The 19,813-nt window shown below is 40.2% G+C and overlaps 1 protein-coding gene across 3 annotated transcripts in view; it reads right to left on the bottom strand.

Annotated features, from left to right (window-relative positions):
* Positions 1-1,875: 1,875 nt before the first annotated feature.
* The window catches only part of PTPRG (protein tyrosine phosphatase, receptor type G), a 775,368-nt gene continuing 757,430 nt past the window's right edge, over positions 1,876-19,813 (bottom strand). For all 3 annotated transcript variants that reach the window (XM_027522433.1, XM_027522432.1, XM_027522435.1), the window contains 2 exons: positions 7,033-7,168; positions 1,876-6,454 (listed from right to left, as the gene is read on the bottom strand). In XM_027522433.1, coding sequence (XP_027378234.1) covers positions 6,308-6,454; positions 7,033-7,168 — 283 coding nt within the window. In that variant the 3' untranslated portion in view covers positions 1,876-6,307. The remainder of the gene's footprint in view (positions 6,455-7,032; positions 7,169-19,813) is intronic.

Here is a 19,813-nt window from a genome sequence, read left to right as displayed (position 1 = left end):
TTGACATACTCCTTTTCCTATTTGGAACCAGTCTGTTGTTCCATGTCCAGTTCTAACTGTTGCTTCCTGACTTGCATATAGATTTCTCAAGAGGCAGGTCAGGTGGTCTGGTATTCCCATCTCTTTCAGAATTTTCCAGTTTATTGTGATCCACGTAGTCAAAAGCTTTGGCATAGTCAATAAAGCAGAAATAGATGTTTTTCTGGAACTCTCTTGCTTTTTCCATGATCCAGTGGATGTTGGCAATTTGATCTCTGGTTCTTCTGCCTTTTCGAAAACCAGCTTGAACATCAGGAAGTTCACGGTTCATGTATTGCTGAAGCCTGGCTTGGAGAATTTTGAGCATTAATTACTAGTGTGTCAGATGAGTGAAATTGTGCAGTAGTTTGAGCATTCTTTGGCATTGCCTTCTTTCTTCCAAAAGAAAGGCAATGACATATATATGTATATGTGTGTGTGTGTGTGTGTGTGTGTATATGTATATATATATATGTATATATACATGTGAACAGTAAGAGGTAAAGTTGTACTTTTAAAACAATTACAGTGAAATATACCAACAACAGATGATAATTTGAAAAATCATGTGCAGCTGCTCGGAGGATCCAGGCAGGGTAGACTGGTGATGGGCAGGTAGATGTGATGGGACAGGCGTAGACTCTGGTGAACTGGAGAGAGCACTCATCACCTAAAGGGGCAACAGCTCCTCCTCTGCGGCTCATGACCCCCAAGTGAGAACAAGAGCCTGGGGCTGTAACAATGCACGTTTTCAAAGAACTTGAAGTCTAAATCTTACTGTAAAAAGTCTTTACTTTTTAGATGTTGGAAACTAATAACTGTGATAAAGATGATGGCCTCAATATATCTGTAGTGCGAATACGATCTACAGGTGAACAGTTTGTGACCACTCATGTACTCTCTGATAGAGAGGATTGAACCCCTGTGGGTGTTGGAGGAAGATCAGGCCTCCCAGGTGGCGCAAGTGGTAAAGAATCCACCTGCTAGTGCTAGAGATGCAGGAGATGGGGGTTCGATCACTTGGCCGGGAAGATCCCCTGGAGAAGGAAATGGCGACCCATTTTGGTATTCTTGCCTGGAGAATCCCATGGACTGGCAGGCTGCGGTCCATAGGGTCACAGAGTCAGATGTGACGGGGAGACTGAGCAGGCAGACAAAGGGTTACATTAGCAGAGTTTTATTCTTTTGTACTGAGCGTTGTAGGTACCACAAGAAGGATTAATACGCTGTTTGTTAAATTCCCAGTTACTTTTGGAGAGTGAATGATCAGTTCTTTATCTTGCTGGAAAGAAAAATTGGAGCCACAGTGATGAGTTGAATTCCTGATGTAGTGCTGCTCAAAGTTCAGAGAATGGTGGACCCAAGCTGCCCAGGCGGGGACTTGTGTTTGGAGATGGCAAAATGTCTGCTCAGTAGAAGGAGTTCCAGGATCTTATGTATGCATTTCATAGATCCTCCCAAAGTCTTGCCAACAAATGTCTCTCATTCTACAAAGTAAATACTTAGAGGGAGGAGTTGCTCCAAATCTATTTGATACACTGGATTAGACAATAATTCTACTTATAATTTAGCAGGAGGTTCATAAAGCGAGCAAAGTTTCATTTGACAAGCCGGTGAAATATTACTGTTTACTCTTTAAAGGGTTAGGGCTATGCATGTTTACTGAGTAAATGTCTTTACTCAGAAAAGACATTTCTGTGGTTTTCTGCCTGTGTGAAGATGACTCCTAATAATGATTTACTACCATGAAAACTAAGACCAAGGGTCTGTGTGTATAAATGTGAGCTATTAAAAGAAAAGAGTAATCTGATATTATTGGATGTAGGTATTTTCTTAGAAATGCTCAGCACTAATGAATACATCAAAAACCATACTTTATTTTATGTATAGCAATACAATTTACATATTAAATAACACTATAATAGAATGATTTGATATACTTTTAAACAGAAGAAAAAAGGGAAAAATTTCAGGTTACAAAACCCCTCCCCCCGAACAAATTAAAAAAAACAAAAACAGCACTTTATCCAAATGGGTCAATGCAACAAATGTATTCAGTGTGACTAATTATGTCTAATTCCTATTGCACAAATGGTCAATGACATTATAAAAGGAAACCCAACTGTCACAATCACTGCCTCAAAGAAATAACACGTGTTGGATTCTTTTGGAATGCAAAGATGGTTCCTGCTACTTCAATACACAGAAAGTTGAATTCACATATCCACCACAAAGGAAAAAAAAAAAAAAAAAAAAACTATGACAGAATTGAAACTAGAAAAAAATTAGCTTTATATGAAAATATAAAATTCTATGATTATATACCATAGATACAAAGTTCCCAGAAGATGCTTATCCAAGCAACAAAATATTTACAGTTTTAATGATTTTCACTATTTCAAAATGAAGTGAAAGAAACGTGAATCCACACAAAGGCTGAATTTTTTTTTCCTTTTTTTAAGAAACAATGGCTACTTGCTAGTTTCAAATGTCCTAACAAAAAAGGAGTCACTACCCCAAATGTTGGAGAGTTGCGACATTTTATAAAATCGTTTGTCTCCTTTTCTGGAGATGTTTTATTTCTTAAAACTCAAGATTATTTTTCTTGAAATTAATTATCCTCTGTAGAAAATGCTTCCCTTTGCAAATATTTAACAAAAATACTAAAAACAGTTTAACAGCTAAGACAAAGTAGAGGCCAAATACCATTCTTACAACTCCTTCCGGTTCGTCGCATGCCTTCTTTCTAGAGATAAGTGAAGCCAATATTGTACGTTAGATGGCAGCTATGGGCAAGCGCAGAGGGGCAAGTGAGATTACAGCTGTTTAAAAAAAAAAAGCAGGCATTTTCCCTTCATATAAAAATTCACTGGCACCATTTGAACATAAACTCTAGGACTTAGGAGTTGGAAGTGCATTTCCCAATATAACTTGCTAGATTCTTACGACAAACTACGTTTTTGATTATTATTTCCTAAATTATGATGAGTTTGGGTTTCTTTCTTAAATTTTTTTGCTTACAATTAGTATGTGTCTTTGGTAAATTGGTATCTATATTTTAAGTTTTAAATACAGTATATATGCGTTTAAGAAAATTCATAACAAGGCAGTTGTGCTGTGTCATTATAAAATAATTAAGGTTATCTGTTGATTTCAATATGTCACTCCAGGCTAAAACCTCCAGCCACCAGACCCTAAATGCCAGAAACATCTCTGACCTTGCTGAACTTTTCAACTTGAAATTGACTCTGAAAGCTCCAAGGCATAAAAATTAGGAAAAACAACTCACCTCATCTTAATCATCTTGAATTTCAGAAGGAAACTTTTTTTTTTGAATATAAAAGACAGTATTGTAACTTTTAGAGGCAGGTAGGTTCTTAGTGGCAATAAGGTGTGTTTTCTCTGATCTTTGCAATTCATTTTCAATGTGTGCCTTCTGCTTACCTAGAACTCATACACTCTGAAAGCTTATTTTTATAACACAGCACACAGTAATTTGCAATAGCTATTTCCTTTCCTCCTGAGTGCATGGGCTAAATGATTATTTAGTTAACCAATGCGCTTCTGTCTCAAAGAAAACACCATCTTTGAAACTCTTTGCCTCTGGAAAGATACAAGCGTGTATTTGCCAATGCCGTATGAAGAATTATAGGATGCACTCTATAGTCAAAGTGAGGAACTGCTGACTATAATTATTCTCCGTGAAGTGTTTGGACCATTTTGGCAAGATGGGCAGACAGCAGTTGCTTGTGGTTCAGTGGGTTAGGGTTTGTAGACTTTGGTTCAGGCCTACTACAGACACTCAAATGCTCACAGAGGAATTCTAAGCCATCCTTGTGATGTTTCTGTTTTATCTCCAACCTCTCTCTCTATCATGAGTCTGAAACCCATGGAAGAGATGGTCACAGAATTGGAGGGTATCAATGTCCATGAATTGGGCCCTCTGTAATAGTACAGATAGTGAAGGACAGGGAAGCCTGGCGGGCTGCAGTCTATGGGGTTGTAAAGAGTCGGACACGACTGAGTGAACAATAGCACAGAAGGGAATACTTGCCATGTGTCCTGAACAAATTAGAGGGACCGCAAACCCCAACCTGAATGTTACTTCTGAAAGTCAGGTCCACTGTGTCATCTACTGAGGAGGGTCAGCTCATGTCAACACTCTGTGCAGCTGAAGTGAGCTCCGTAATGGACTCCAGTGACCTAGCTCTTGCCACGAGGAGGTGAAACCATGCTGAAACCTTCCCCTTCCTGGTCTCTCTCAGCCAGCCCATGGTGGTAGAGTTGGTGAGGTCAGGATTTTCCCTCAGGTGTCAGGCAGAGGCTCCGCACGTCACCTCCGATGGGAGCGGAGGGCCGGTGAACGAGCCTGTGTCCTCCACCACACAGCTGGGCTCTCCTGTCCACATTTTCTCAAGCAAGCCCTCACAGTCTGTGAGGTGTGGATTACCCTGTGTGGCTGAATCTGCGCGATGAGAAGATGAGATGAACCCTGGCAAGTTACGTTGTTTACGAAAACTTGGCTGACCTGGCCCGCGTGTTAGAAATCCCGGGCCAGGAGGCCTCAGCAGCTTTGGCCCTTTGAGCTCCACTCTGACAAACTTCATGGAAAATCAACTCAGGATAAACAGAGTCTCAGTGCTGCTTATCACGGATGTTTTAATGCCTAGCCAGACAGTATGGTCATAGCCAGTGTGACCTGTTGGTTGATGTTTATTGACATAAAAAAGTAAAAACCACCAAAACCCTTTTCCTCTTCACAGGCTGAGTCCTGGTGATGGCTTAACTTCTGACAGAAGTCACCTCTCAAAAGCAATATGCACCAGAAGAAACGGATCTCAGTAAGTAGCTTATCTTTCTAACTTCCTGAACTGAAATTTCTTGTGAATGCTCCTGATTTTCCCATGATGGATGGCAGGGTGAATGTGGCTCTGGGAAATTACCTCCTTGGGCTCTGTGTCCCTAGGAGCAGTCTCTCTTACTGAAGTGAACCTGTTTTTGAGGCTAAAATACATAAAAGCATACAAAGCTGTCTCCTGCTCTTAAGAACTCTTTGAAAATGTCACTGTTACCTTTCACTCAAGATTCTAATTGTCTCTCTCCAAGTCAGATTTCTCCATGTGGAGGAACCTAGATGGTCCCAAGACTTTTTGTTAATTAATACAATATTTTCAGTTTAAGTAGAAGAATGCATGTAATTAACGAGTTTTATCATGAAATATTTGACAAAAAAAAAGGAAAGAAAAGAATGTAAGAATGTTAACTCTATAGGTAGTTTTTATTAGATTGCTATATGAGTAATAGTAATATTTTCTAGGACTACTTTCAAAATTACACACCTGCCAAGATTTGCATTATTCCACCTGCCAAGAGGTATGAAATTATAAACCATGAGGCATTAATGAAGACTCACTAAAGGGTTTCATAACTGGAGTTATGTAAAATATTGCCATCTCTCTTTTGTAAAAGATGGCCCTGATTTGGGGGGCAGGGATGTAACTATTTCAGAGAGTCAAAACGGAAATAACACACACTATCCACATAGCTACTGTGAAAACTGTAATACAGAGATATCCTTTATTTTGACACAGTTGGGCATTTTTTAAAGCTAGGAATATAACTTTGAAACTAGGAAGTGATGTTCACATCAGATGACTCTTAAACCTTCTTGTTTCTTAATGGACACCTTCACACATCACAAATGGGACTCTCTCAAGGCCAGGACATGGACAGACCTTCAGAGTAGCTCCCCCCACCCACTATTCTTTAAAAGAAAACTGCTCATCCACTCCATTAAAACACAGAAGGCATACAGAAGTACTGAGCAGTGCCTTAAAAAATAGGAGAGGACTGAGGAAAAGGACAGCATTGCCTGCTGGGAGGATGCAGCTGCTTTAGCAAGAATAATAATAATTAAAAAAAAAAAAATCAAGAGTCACTGTCCTAACAAAGACCTTCACTATATTGAATTAAAAAGTAGCATGTATGGTGGTGTGGAATGTCACGTCAGGGTTTGCTGTAGTATCAGATTATAGGCAGTAACACTGATCAGATAGTGCAAACTAGGTAAAACCGCGTCTCACTGTGGGAAATGAACAGGAGTGCAAATGCTCAGTAGGATACCATTAAGACATAAAATGGCAAAAAATAAATATCAAAACTTTTATCAGTGTAAAAAAGTAACTGGGTTATCATATAACCTAGACCTAGAGTCTGGCAAAAAAAAGGCCTCAAGAAAGTTCTCAGTCTTCAGAAGGTTTACAAATGAAGCACTCTTTCACGATTCCAGTCACACCAGCGACTCCATGCTCTCGGCAGGGTCCGACTCGTCCGCGGTGAGAGCAGCGCCATTTCTGTCCACTGTCATGGGGCCGTTTCCGTTCTCTTTAGTGCTGACCAAGCTGAGCATTGCTTTGTAGACAAACTGGTACTGTTCCTGGAGAATGAGAGGAAGATGGTTTTATAGCCGAAGAACAGCTTCATCTCATTTCACTGCAGGTAAAAATACTGATTAAAAATGTAACTATGAAAAATACACTAGAGACACGGGAATATATGTCTATGTGCTTGAAGAAACTTACAAAATCATCTGTGGAATCCGTGATGATCAAAACCGATACCTGCTTTGTGTCCTCTACATCTCTTACCTTGGAATGAGTTCTCAGTGTTGATGGTCCACTAAGATAATAAGAAATCTGTACTTTATCTTCAGAAAACACTATATACTCTAGAAAGCAGAGTTTGTCAAGCTCAGCACTTCTGACACGTGGGCCGGAGAATCCTTTATTGCAGAGGGCCATCTCAGGTGTGCTGTGTTTAGCAGTGTCCCTGGGCTCCACTCACTTAACTCCGCCCCCACTGGTGATCATTAAAAAAGGGTCTCTGACATTGCCCAACATCCCCTAGGGGGCAAAATTACTCCACCTTCACCCCCACTGACAGCTACTGTTGTACAGGGTGAGGCTGAGTTTCAACTGATGTTGTACAGGTTTTGCAAATAAGCACAGTACTTACAATGTCTGTAAATACTCCAGGCCTCATCAGATTGATCATTTTTGCAACCTGGAACACATCCACGGCATTTTCATTCTCCAGTTGCTGGGACAAGGTGGTGAGAGCGCACAACATTCCTGCTGAAACCGCGCCATACCTTGGGGGCAACAAAAGAAAAAGCTATTGCAGAATCACTAGAAGACTGAATATACTGGAATGAGGTCACCATCACGCATTTCTATAGAAGCTAGGGAGCCTGTATTGATACCTATTCTAGAACACAAAAATGAATGAAATGCTGACAAGGGAAGAGATTTTAAGGTTAGCATAAAGGTGACACTTGTTCATAAATGTGGCCTCTTTTGAGACTGGTTTATCAGATGTTTAACTTGATGTCTAATTTGAAAAGTTCAAAATTAGACTTGCGAGGGCAATAAGAAGACTTGACGTGAGGGAAGAGTTGGGTGATGTGATAGGAAAAATAATATGAGGATTTTAACTGGAGGCTATGAGCTAAGTAGAAAGAGGCAAAAAGCTCTGGAAAAAAAATTTTTTTTTTTTAAATTCCAAATGGCTACACTGAACTTCCAGAATTTGAATAAAAATGGAAATCTATGGCCCAAAAGGCAGTCAGAAAATTTTCACAGTGAGTTTCGTATTTAGTAATTATTTCTGGCATGGAAGTAGAACTTTCCAAGTATGACCACCTTCTACAAAATTCTTGGAAAAAATGTTTCTCTTTGCTTCACACACAGGCAGAAAAAAGACTTAGAAAGGGTAGCAGGTATTTTCATCAGGCCATTTCAAAATGCTTTCTTGACTCCAGTATTTAAGAAATATTCTCCTGCAATTTTCTACCCCATTACATTCAATTGTTTAATTCATTGGAACCTTATTCTTATTTTGATGTAAGGTAGTGGTCTGACTTCAGTGGCTTTTCCAGTAGATAACTACTGTGCTGGCATGTTACAGTTAACAGTCTCCTCTTTCCCCGCAGATTTAAGCTGCCTCTTTAATAATTTGCCAAATTCTCATATACACAGGCCTCATTCTGAACTCTCTAGTTTGGCCTTTAATCTGCTTCTCTGTTTTTTGATACTGTATTTCCCCACAGTTGTTTACATTCCCTTAGGTTTTTAGTAGTCTTGATACTTGATGAAGCAGGTTTACACAATAGTCTTGGCTGCTAGGTATACAGTTACTGTTTCACTTTTAGGGCTTCAGACATATGTATTTGCATTTTTCACTTGTACACTCATTTCCATACACCTCTACCCTCCTACCTCATCCCATTCTACCTTATATTAACTGATATTGGACTGTCAAGGAATATAAAAAGTTGCTGGGATTTTGGTTAGGCTGCATTGAATATCTTAAGTAGATCTGAGGCAGTAAACCTCTTTTTGAGCTTTTCTGTTCATGAACATATCTTTCTTTCCATTTACTCAGGTCTTTTATAGTTTTCAAGTAGATTTTATAGTTTTCTGCATGTTGTTGCTGTTGTTTAGTTGCTAAGTCGTGTCTGACTCTTTTGGGACCCCATGGATTATAGCCCACAATGGCACCCCCACTCCAGTACTCTCGCCTGGAAAATCCCATGGATGGAGGAGCCTGGTAGGCTGTAGTCCATGGGGTCGCCAAGAGTCGGACACGACTGAGCAACTTCCCTTTCAGTTTTCACTTTCATGCACTGGAGAAGGAAATGGCAACCCACTCCAGTGTTCTTGCCTGGAGAATCCCAGGGACGGGGGAGCCTGGTGGGCTGCCGTCTGTGGGGTCACATAGAGTCGGACACAACTGAAGCGACTTAGCAGCAGCAGCAGCAGGCTCTTCCATCCATGGGATCCTCCAGACAAGAAAACTGCCATTTCCTTCTCCAGGGGATCTTCCTGACCCAGCGATCCAACCCCTGTCTCTGGTGTCGCCTACACTGGCAGGCAGGTTCTTCACCACTGAGCCACCAGGAAAGTCCAGTTTTCTGTGTAGTCTTTCCCAGTGTCATTTTAGGGTGATTCCTAGGTAGGTTCTGTTATTCCAAAGAATGGCCTCTCTTTAGGACATCAGTGTTTGGTTTCAGTGGATATATATAGGGAAGTTGTTGATTTTTCACATGGTGAACTTGTATTCAGCCATGTAGAACTTTAAGTTCTAATAATCTGTGGATTCTCTAGGTCAGTTGGCTACACCGTCATCTGCCAATAATGTCTTTCTTTTATTCCTCTTACATCTTTTGCTTTTACTGCGGTGGATAGGATATCAGTAGTCTTCCACTCTGACACTGGAAAGAGGTACCATATTGTGTTATGGTAAAGCGTCTACTCTCTTAATATTAAATAAAAGTATTTCTATAGGCGTCTGAGAAGTAACATTTAACAAGTTAAAGAGAATGCTTTTGACTTTAAGTTTGCTCAGTGTTTTCTTTTGGGGATGGGGATCATGAATGGGTGTCATTTTATTGTATGTTTTCAAACATCTATAAGTTTAAAAAAGTTCGTAAAGTTCTGAATTCACTGAGAGCAGTTTTTTTGGTACCATTTAACTAGCTCTGTATTTCTGGGAGAAATCTTTTTAAATGATGTATGTAATTCTTTCAATACAACACACTGGGTTTTATTTGACAGCAATTTCTTCAGATGTTTGTATCCATATTCAAGTGAGTTAACAATGGCTTATACTGTTCCATTCCATTCTGGTGTTAGCTTTGTCTGTTTTCTTAATCAAGGTTACATTACATGTTTTCTCTGTGTGCTACTATTCAAGCGTAGCCTGGTCAAAATGTAGTGGGCCTCGACAGGTTGAAAACTATGTACCAGGCTTATAAGTACTTTACATGTGCCAATGATTTTAATTCTCAGAAAAATCTAGGTACTATTAACATCCCCATTTTGAGGTTGAATAAATGCACATCCAGGTAAGTAACTGAGGTCATAGCTTGGGAGATGAGAGTTTTTTGCTGGGGCTGATACATGTCGGGGGCTCAAAATAAAGTACCATATGTTCCCTAAGTATCGTTTATTATGATTAGGTAGGCTTAACAATTTATTGGTATAGCATTATAAATAGTTTAAAATGTTTATTTCATTTCCTTTAAAACATTTATATAATTTTTAACCTGTTAGTAAAATACAAAGAATAGTTAAGTAACACTTACGGCTCTGTCACTAAACTAAAACAATCATCAGCTTGCAGCTGGTCTTATTTCATGTCTATTTCCGCCACATGTGTTTTGAAGCAAACCCCAGATTTTTAAATTCATTAATAAATCAGTATAAAATTCCAAAAGATAAGGACTTTAAAAATAAACATCATCTTATCACAATTAACAATTTTTAAAACATTTGAGGACTACAGGTTAAGTGGTAGATTTATTTTCTTCCCCAATGGTAAATTGTGCCTTCTCTGCTTTTTCCACCATTTTCCAGAGTTATCTCTTGTTAATAAAATTTAAGCAATAAAGTTGATCTGCTTCCCGGGTGGCTCAGATGGTAAAGCGTCTGCCTGCATTGCGGAAGACCCAGGTTCGATCCTTGGGTCAGGAAGATCCCCTGGAGAAGGAAATGGCAATCCACTCCAGTACTCTTGCCTGGAAAATTCCATGGATGGAGGAGCCTGGTGGGCTACAGTCCATGGGGCCGCAAAGAGTCGGACACAACTGAGCAACTTCACTTTCACCCTTGCCTCTATTTCATTACTATTTGCTTTCTTAGTACATTTTGTGGATTTATTTAGTTCTTTTTCTGGCTTTTCCAGTTGAAAGCTTAGTTTTTTTTTTTTTTTTTTAATATTTTCTCCAATATATGGAGATATATATACACACACACACACATTTTTTTCCCCTTTTGAGTGTGTATACTGTTAGGTTTTGAAATGTAGTGACTTCAGCATCATTTAGTTTTAGGAATCTGTAATTTCTATTTTCACTACCTCTTTAACCTATGAGTTATCTCTAATACCAGATGTAAGGACTTCAGGGTCTGGGTGTAAGAATTTGGGGTCTCATTTCTTTGCTGGTTTCTAAATAATGCATTATAATCAATGAATGTTGCCTTGTTATAATTTACCGGTTTTTTTTTTAGAATGTATTCAAGTTCCATTTATGGTAATTATAAATAAACCATCTGTGTCTGAAGAGACTCTTGTAACTATCAGAGCCTCTGTGTTAAAAATTGGTCAGCAATTTGACTCCACAGTCAAAGTGGGGCAGTACTGATTCTGAGTAATGGACCGTAGCCTGGATCCTTACTCCAGCTTAAAGTAACAACTACTGTAGGTTCAAAATCCAGTAAAGTTTACATGTGAATCATCTTGAGATTCTCAGTGATGGTCGGGGTGTTTAAGCAGTCTTTACTCCCCCAATTTGAACTCCTAGTAGTTCCTCGACTACATACTGTGTTTCTTCCACCATCCCTGCTTTTGTCTTTCTCGCCCCTGTACTTGGAATGTCCTTCTCTTGGGTACAGACTTTAACATTTACATATTTAATTTAGAAATGTTTAAATAAAAAAAAAATAGAACTTTAGAAATACAGTTGACTTATAATGTTGTGCCAATCTCTGCTGTATAGCAAAGTGACTCAGTTAAACACATGTATACATTCTTTTTATTTTTTTACTCTTTTCCATGAGAGTTTATGCCGGAAAGTTCCCTGTGGAATATGCAATAAGACCATGTTGTTTATCTGTCCTCTGTATAATAGGTTGCACCTACAGACCCCAAACGCCCCATCTACCCCTCCCACTCCCCTCCTCCCGCTTCGCAAGCACAGATCTGACCTCTGTATGAGTGAGTCTGTTTCTGTTTGCAGGTAGGTGCATCTGTGCCGTATTTTAAATTCCACAAATAAGTGATACCCTATGGTATTTGTCTTCCTCTGACTGACTTCACTTAGTATGATATTCTCTAGGTCCATCCACGTGGCTGCAATGACATTATTTCATTCTTTTTAGTGCGAGCGTAGCATTCCACTGTGTACACTTCTTCTTTATCCATTCCTCTGCTGATGGGGGTACATACTGTTACAGGCCACTACTGGGTCAGCCTTGGTAATTATGGTTTTCAGATCTTTCCTCTGAATGTTACTATTCAGTGTGTCCTGGTAATTCATTTTAATGTCTCATCCCTTTATTCAGTTGTTAGAGAATCTTCAGCCATGATTTTTTTCCAGCTTTTTTTCTTCCTCTTTCATCTCTCTCTCCATAGATCATCCCTTAGACCGATGTCAGACCTTCTGTATTTGACTTCCACATCTGAGTCTAATTGCAGTTTTGTCCATTCTACTACTAGCCCGTCTCTTATCCTTTCCATTTATTAGCCTCTAATTTGTTCTAATTTCATAATAAGTGTTTTTGATTCATTTCATTAAATCTTTAGATCTCTGTGTGTATTATTTTTAAAACAATTACGACTGCTCTTTTAACTCTGATTCACTGTATTTTTTCTTCTTGGTCATCATGTTGTCTTTCTTCAGATTCTAAAATGAACTGAGTTTTACCTTCTCATTGTAGCATAGCTGGGATTTCCCACCTCCTCCACCCCAATCATTTGTATTAATCTTTTTCAACATTTAACCTTTTAATCTCTGCTTAATTTGTTCTAGTGAAACTGTTAGGATCTCTTTTCCTTCTCCCTTTCAAGCTAACCATAGCCATTAGTTAGGGAAGTCAGGAATTGCGTGTTTTATCATGCAGTGCGCACTCCATGTGGGATTACTCTGCCCTTTGCCTGGGTTGTCTTTCCTTAATACTTAGCCACTCTTAAAAAGTACCTAAATAAAAGGAAATTCCTACAAAATAAGACTTTAAACACGACTAGAAACTAGGTCAAATCAATCAAATGCACAGATACTTTAAAGTATCAGTCTTGAAAGACTGAAAAAGGCCATTCTTTTTCAGAAGTTTGGGAATTCAGGAGGATTAAGGGATGTTTGTCAAGTCTCATGCATTTGCACTTCACATTACAGAGACTTGGTGGAAAAGTGACACAGGTAATTTGTAACTTAGCTAATACAAGAATAGTATATAAATTCCCTGGTTTGGTAGTTTGCCACTTTCTTAAAGGGCCCCCTTGAGGGCAACTGTGCTCTAACTCTTAGCTGTTACAATGTAATCTCATCTTCCTCTGTCAATGCCTCAAAGAAATGAAAGCAAGTTCCCAATGTACAGGAATGTTTTCAAGTGGCTCTGTCTATATTCATTTGAAGAGACACTGGGGTTCCTTGTATCATCAGTGTGTATAATACCTATGGCCTTTTGCCATTTAATTACACTGTTTACAACTTCATATAATTATTGTTGAAAGCAACTACTTTGTAGAATAACAATTATTGTTGTTTTGCTTTTACAATGTTTTAAAAATCATAACCAAGATGGCAATGCAGGGGTAAAAACCCTGTCACTATGAAGGAAGTGAAGCTTCCTTTCAAAATCATTATGGCAGGAAGGAAAACAGAGTTAAAGCTTGAATGTACATTAATCTTGGAATAATAAGACTTGTGGAAGTAGATGAGAAAATAAAGGCAAGTTATTCTGACTGGTGTGAGATTTACATAACTGTAACTTTGATTTGCATTTCTCTAATAATGAGCTATGCTGAGCATCTTTTCACATGCCTGGTGGTCATCTGTATGTCTCCTTTGGGAAATGTCTATTTAGGTCTTCTGCCCCATTTTTGTTGGGGTTGTTTGTTTTAGGATATTGAGCTGCATGAGCTGTTTGTATATTTTGGAGACTAATCCCTAGTTGGTTACAGAGTTGGCAAGTATTTTCTCCCATTCTGGGGGCTGTCTTTTTGTTGTCTGTGGTTTCCTTTATTTGTGCAAAAGCTTTTGAGTTTAATTAGGTCTCATGTGTTTCTTATTTCCATTATACAGGAGATGGATCAAAACAGATACTGCTGTGACTTATGTCAAAGAGTGTTGTTCTATGTTTTCTTCTAAGAACTTTATAGAGTCTGGTCTTGCCTTTAGGTTTTTAATTCATTTAGAGTTATTTTTGTGTATGGTGCTTGTTGGTTGTTATTGTTCAGCTGCTCAGTCATGTCCAACTCTTTGTGACCCCATGGATTGGAGCAGCCAGGCTTCCCTGTCCATCACCATCTCCCAGAGCTTGTTCAGACTCATGTCCATCCAGCCATCTCGTCCTCTGTCGTCTCCTTCTTCTCCTGCCCTCAATCTTTCTCAGCATCAGAGTCCTTTCCAATGAGCTGGCTCTTCACATCAGGTGGCCAAAGTAGGGGAGCTTCAGCATCAGTCCTTCCAAAGAATATTCAGGGTTGATTACCTTTAGGATGGACTGGTTGGATCTCCTTGCAGTCCAAGGGACTCTCAAGAGTCTTCTCCAACACCAGAGGTCAAAGGCATCAATACTTTGGTGCTCAGCCTTCTTTTTGGTCCAGCTCTCACATTCATACATGACTACTGGAAAAACCACAGTTTTGACTAGACCATTGTCAGCAAAGTAATGTTTCTGCTTTTTAATGTGCTGTGTGGGTTTGTCACAGCTTTTCTTCCAAGGAGCAAGCATCTTTTAATTTCATGGCTGCAGTCACCATCTGCAGTGATTTTAGAGCGCCCCCCCCCCGCCCCCCTGCCGCTTCAAATGAAGTCTGTCACCGTTTGCATTGTTTCCCCATCTATTTACCATGAAGTGATGGGACCAGATGCCATGACCTTAGGTTTTTGAATGTTGAATTTTAAGCTAGCTCTTTTTCACTCTCCTCTTTCACTTTCATCAAGAGGCTCTTTAGTTCTTCAATTTCTGCCATATAAGGGTGGTGTCATCTTCATATCTGAGGTTATTGATAGTTCTCCTGGCAATCTTAATTCCAGCTTGTGCTTCATCCAGCCTGGCTTTGTTAGTAGTGATGCTTCCTAAGGCCCACCTGACTTCAGACTCCAGGATGTCTGGCTCTAGGTGAGTGAGATAACCACACCATCTTGGTTATCTAGGTCATGAAGATCTTTTTTGTATGGTTCTTCTGTGTATTCTTTCCACCTCTTCTTAATCTCTTCTGCTTCTGTTAGGTCCATACCACTGTGCCATTCATCTTTGCATGAAATGTTCCCTTGGTATCTCTAGTTTTCTTGAAGTGATGTCTAGTCTTTCGCATTCTATTGTTTTCCTCTATTTCTTTGCACTGATCGCTGAGCAAGGCTTTCTTATCTCTCCTTGCTGTTCTTTGGAACTCTGCATTCAGATGGGTATATCTTTGCTTTTCTCCTTGGCCTTTAGCTTCTCTTTTCTCAGCTATTGGTAAGGCCTCCTCAGACAACCATTTTGCCTTTATGCATTCCTTTTTTTGGGGATGGTTTTGATGACCACCTCCTGTACAATGTTATGAACCTCTGTCCATGGTTATTCAGGCACACTATCAGATCTAATCCCTTGAATCTATTTGTCATTTCTGCTGTATAATCATTGGGTTTCCTTGGTAGTTCACCTGTAAAGAATCCACGTGCAATGTAGGAGACCTGAGTTTGATCCCTGGTTGGGAATGGGAAATAGATGGGGAAACAGTGGAAACAGTGTCAGACTTTACTTTTTTGGGCTCCAAAATCACTGCAGATGGTGACTGCAGCCATGAAATTAAAAGATGCTTATTCCTTGGAAGGAAAGTTAAGACCAACCTAGATAGCATATTCAAAAGCAGAGACATTACTTTGCCAACAAAGGTCCATCTAGTCAAGGCTATGGTTTTTCCAGTCTTCATGTATGGATGTGAGAGTTGGACTGTGAAGAAGGCTGAGCACCGAAGAATTGATGCTTTTGAACTGTGGTGTTGGAGAAGACTCTTGAGAGTCCCTTGGACTGCAAGGAGATCCAACCAGTCCATTCTGAAGGAGATCAGCCCTGGGATTTCTTTGGAGGGAATGATGCTGAAGCTGAAACTCCAGTACTTTGGCCACCTCATGAGAAGAGTTGACTCATTGGACAGGACTCTGATGCTGGGAGAGATTGGGGGCAGGAGGAGAAGGGGACGCCAGAGGATGAGATGGGTGGATGGCATCACTGACTTGATGGACATGAGTCTGAGTGAACTCCGGGAGTTGGTGAGGGACAGGGAGGCCTGGCGTGCTGCGATTCATGGGGTCGTGAAGAGTCGGACACGACTGAGCAACTGAACTGAACCGAACCCAGTCCAGTATTCTGACCTGGAGAATTCCATGGACTGTAGAGTCCATGGAGTCGCAGAGTTTGACATGACTGAGCAACTTTCACTTTTTCACTGTATAATCATAAGAGATTTGATTTAGGTCAGACCTGAATGGCCTAGTGGTTTTCCCTACGTTCTTCAATTTGAGTCTGTATTTTGCAATAAGAAGTTCATGATCTGAGCCTCAGTCAGCTCCCCATCTTGTTTTTGCTGACTGTATACTGCTTCTCCATCTTCAGCTGCAAATAATATAATTAATCTGATTTTGGTACTGACCATCTGGTGATGTCTATGTGCATGGTGTTAGAGAACATTCAGATTTCATTTAAATGTAGGTGTCCAGTTTTCCCAGCACCACTTAATGAAAAGACTGTTTTCTCCATTGTATATTCCTGCCTCCTTTGTGCGTTAATTGACTGTAAGTGCAGGGGTTTATTTCTGCACTTTGTAACCTGTTCCACTGGTCTGTATTTCTGTAGCTTGTAGTATAGTCTGAAGTCAGGAAGCCTGATTCCTCCGGTTCTTTTTTCTTTCTCAGGCTTGCTTTGGTTATCTGGAACCTTCTGTGTTTCCATACAAATTAAAAAATCTCTTGTTCTAGTTCTATGAAAATGCCATTAGTAATTTGATAGGGATTCACCAAATCTGTAGATTAACCTGGGTAGTATATTTTAACATGTTCTTGGATTGGAAGAATCAATATTCTCTCTCTCCATCGGTTGGTGTAGTCTTCAAGTTCTTTCATCAGTCTCTCAACAGTTTTCAGAGTGCAGACCTTTTGCCTCCTTGGGTAGGTTTATTCCTAGGTATTTTATTCCTTTTGATGTGATGGTAAATAGGATTGTTTCTTTAACTGGAAATGCTTTACTGGTAATAATTTTTGAGCAAGGGGTCCTATGTTTTCCCTTTACCCGGGACCTTACACCTTAGTAGCTGGTGCTGGCTCTGCCTTGCTAACCAGATACATGTGCACACAGGCCCTAGGACCTACCTTCGCAGCCCTCATTTCCTCACACAGGAAGAGCAGATTCTAAAATTACTCCCCTCATGGGGTGATTTTGAGGATTAAAAGAAGGATTCAATTAGTTCTAATTGAGGGGGTGTCTTTACAGCAGCTGGTACAGAAAGCAGTCCATGTATTTCAGCATTTGCTATACATCTCAGGTCACAATTAACAATTATTGAAAACCCCCTAAAAGAGCTTTTGCTTATTTGGCCGTTAGCTATCAGTCTTTATCAGACATTAGAGCTGAGAAAACACTGAAACACACAACCATGCAAGCACACACTCCCTTCGCTGTCAGAGTGGGGATGTCATCTGGGTCAGGTGGCTCTGAAAAACTCCACTGTACACTCAGGACAGAGTAAGAGTGAACAAGGCAACCAGTATCCTTGTATTATTCTGAAAACTGTTGTGTCCACTTGGAATACCTGGAAGGGTCTTAGGAGACCACCCTGCTGCCCTTCCCAATCGGGGATCCTCAGATCCCACTCTGAGAACTGCTGAATGAAATCAGCCCACTCTAGCATCCAACAGGGTGGCAGCATTCATACAAGAAACTAGCCTTTTCGTTCTGTAAGGGAAAGTCTAATCTACTACTGTCTCATAAAACGGTATTAGAACCATGACTGTGTTCCATGCTCTTCTTAGGAAAATAGGCTCTGTGTTTACCATTTGACAGTAATGATACATATCAGCCTCTGGATAGGACTGTCTTGAGCAGACGAACATAGCAAGCTGAGAACAAAGCAGTTTGCCTTTAACCTATGCCTGTGCTCAAACTGAATGAGTGTACTTTTCGTTGAGGAAGTTTTACCCTTAGAGATCGTTTTATCTAGAAACTCCATTCGCCTGGCACACAGCTGTAAGGACCAGGCAGACAGCACAGAGTTTGTGTGCTAGAAGTTTAACTCTCTGTCAGTGGAAGCACCCATCTATTTTTTGACAGAGCTTAAAAAACTTTGTAAATTGGCTTTATAGTCCACAGATGAATGTAAGCAGGTAAAATAACAGAAACAAAACAAAAACAAGGCTCTCCGGGGAAAGTTCATATATAAGCACATACCCTGAATAACGGGTAAGTCATCCTAACTTGAAACACGGTACCAACTCATACCAGTATTATCTACTACCCACTGTTTGTCAGGCATGGGGCTTCACTCTACGGAGAATGGGACAAATGAGTTCACACTGCTGGTCTCTGCAGCGTGGGGCTGACAGTCATGGATATAAGCAGTGACAAGCGGATATGATAAACAGGAATGGCACTGGTAAAGATGTGCTGTCTGTGAATGATCACCTCTGGGATGAATCAGAGACAATTTCAAAGAGAGTGCCTTTTGAGGTGTGGGTGGAATGAGAGAACAGGAGGACTGGGATGGTAGCCAGAGGGCAGTAGACTTCAACCAGATTGCAGAAGGATTTGGAAAATGTACTGAAAGTGTGCGGAGCATCTGCAAGCCCCGGGGGCCAACGATACGTGGAGGTGAGGGGGCACAAGAAGGACTTTGATGTTTTTGTGGTTTGTACAACTAAGTGGATGGGAGCAGGATGGGAGGCTGAGTTCGGACCTACAGATACTAGACTTGAGGTGTCTGTAGGCTAGCAGGAAGGGATATTTAGAGGTGCAAAAGGTAAGATGGAAACTGAAAGTTAACTGGCATTCAGAGTGCTGTACTAGAGCAACTACTTAAAAGCTTCAAATTTGCTCAAGTAATGTAGAAAAATAATTTTAATGGACTCACTTCTCTCTTAAAAATGGTGGATAAATGAATGAACACTTGATCTTTGGGGGCTTTTCATCCAGCTCGCCTATGTAACATGTGAAGATGCACGAGTGTAGGATTAACTTGCTCTTTTCTTATTTAGACCTAAGAACAAGCTATATCTGATTAAGTCCAGAGCTAACATATGCAGCATGTAGTGTCAAATGCAAATCACTGCCTAAGACAATCCACCCCAAAGCTGTATGTAGATGAACGAGTCAAACAGTTCTGTTAAAATTGTACTTTCCCCCCCCCTTCTCCGTTCTCTAAAATAAGATCAGCTGCATTCCTGACTTAAGGGCAGATCCTTGGAATACTATTAGTACCACAAAATCCATCACAAAACTGGGCAGCAGCATTAGCATTTGGTCTGAATTGCTAAAAGCTGGTAAAATCCAGAAGGTACCTGAAAAGCTAACCCAGATTAGTTGCGGGGGCGGGGGGGGGGGGGGTTACTCTGGAAGCAGTTCTCACTTTCTGCTATCACTGCATATCCTATAGACTAGGAGCAAGTACCTAGTTATTTTGAGGCTGTGTCATTTAAACACTACTGCTGGTGGTTTAGTTGCTAACTTTTGTCCAACTCTTGGGACACCATAGACTGTAGCCTCTTAATTCTTCTTAATCTAATTAAGAGGCAGGCTAACATTTTGAAATAGTCACTATTTTAAAAAGACCATCAGACTCCTTGGAAGGAGCCAATCATGTGGCTTGCTTCAAACTGGTGAAGTACTGACCTCAGCCAGCAGTCTCTGTTCATTTCCTATGACAGCAACAGTTCAAGGCAAAGGCTTATTTTATAAGCTTTACTGTGAAATGTATCAATATCTACACTAGCAGAGGGGGTGGTAATTTAATAGTAAATGCCTAACAACTTGCTGGCTAA

This window comes from Bos indicus x Bos taurus, chromosome 22, assembly GCF_003369695.1.
Source record: "Bos indicus x Bos taurus breed Angus x Brahman F1 hybrid chromosome 22, Bos_hybrid_MaternalHap_v2.0, whole genome shotgun sequence".
Lineage (NCBI taxonomy): Eukaryota > Metazoa > Chordata > Mammalia > Artiodactyla > Bovidae > Bos > Bos indicus x Bos taurus.
The sequence above is the reverse complement of the archived record's forward strand: the minus strand, read 5'-3'. Positions and strand labels throughout refer to the sequence as shown.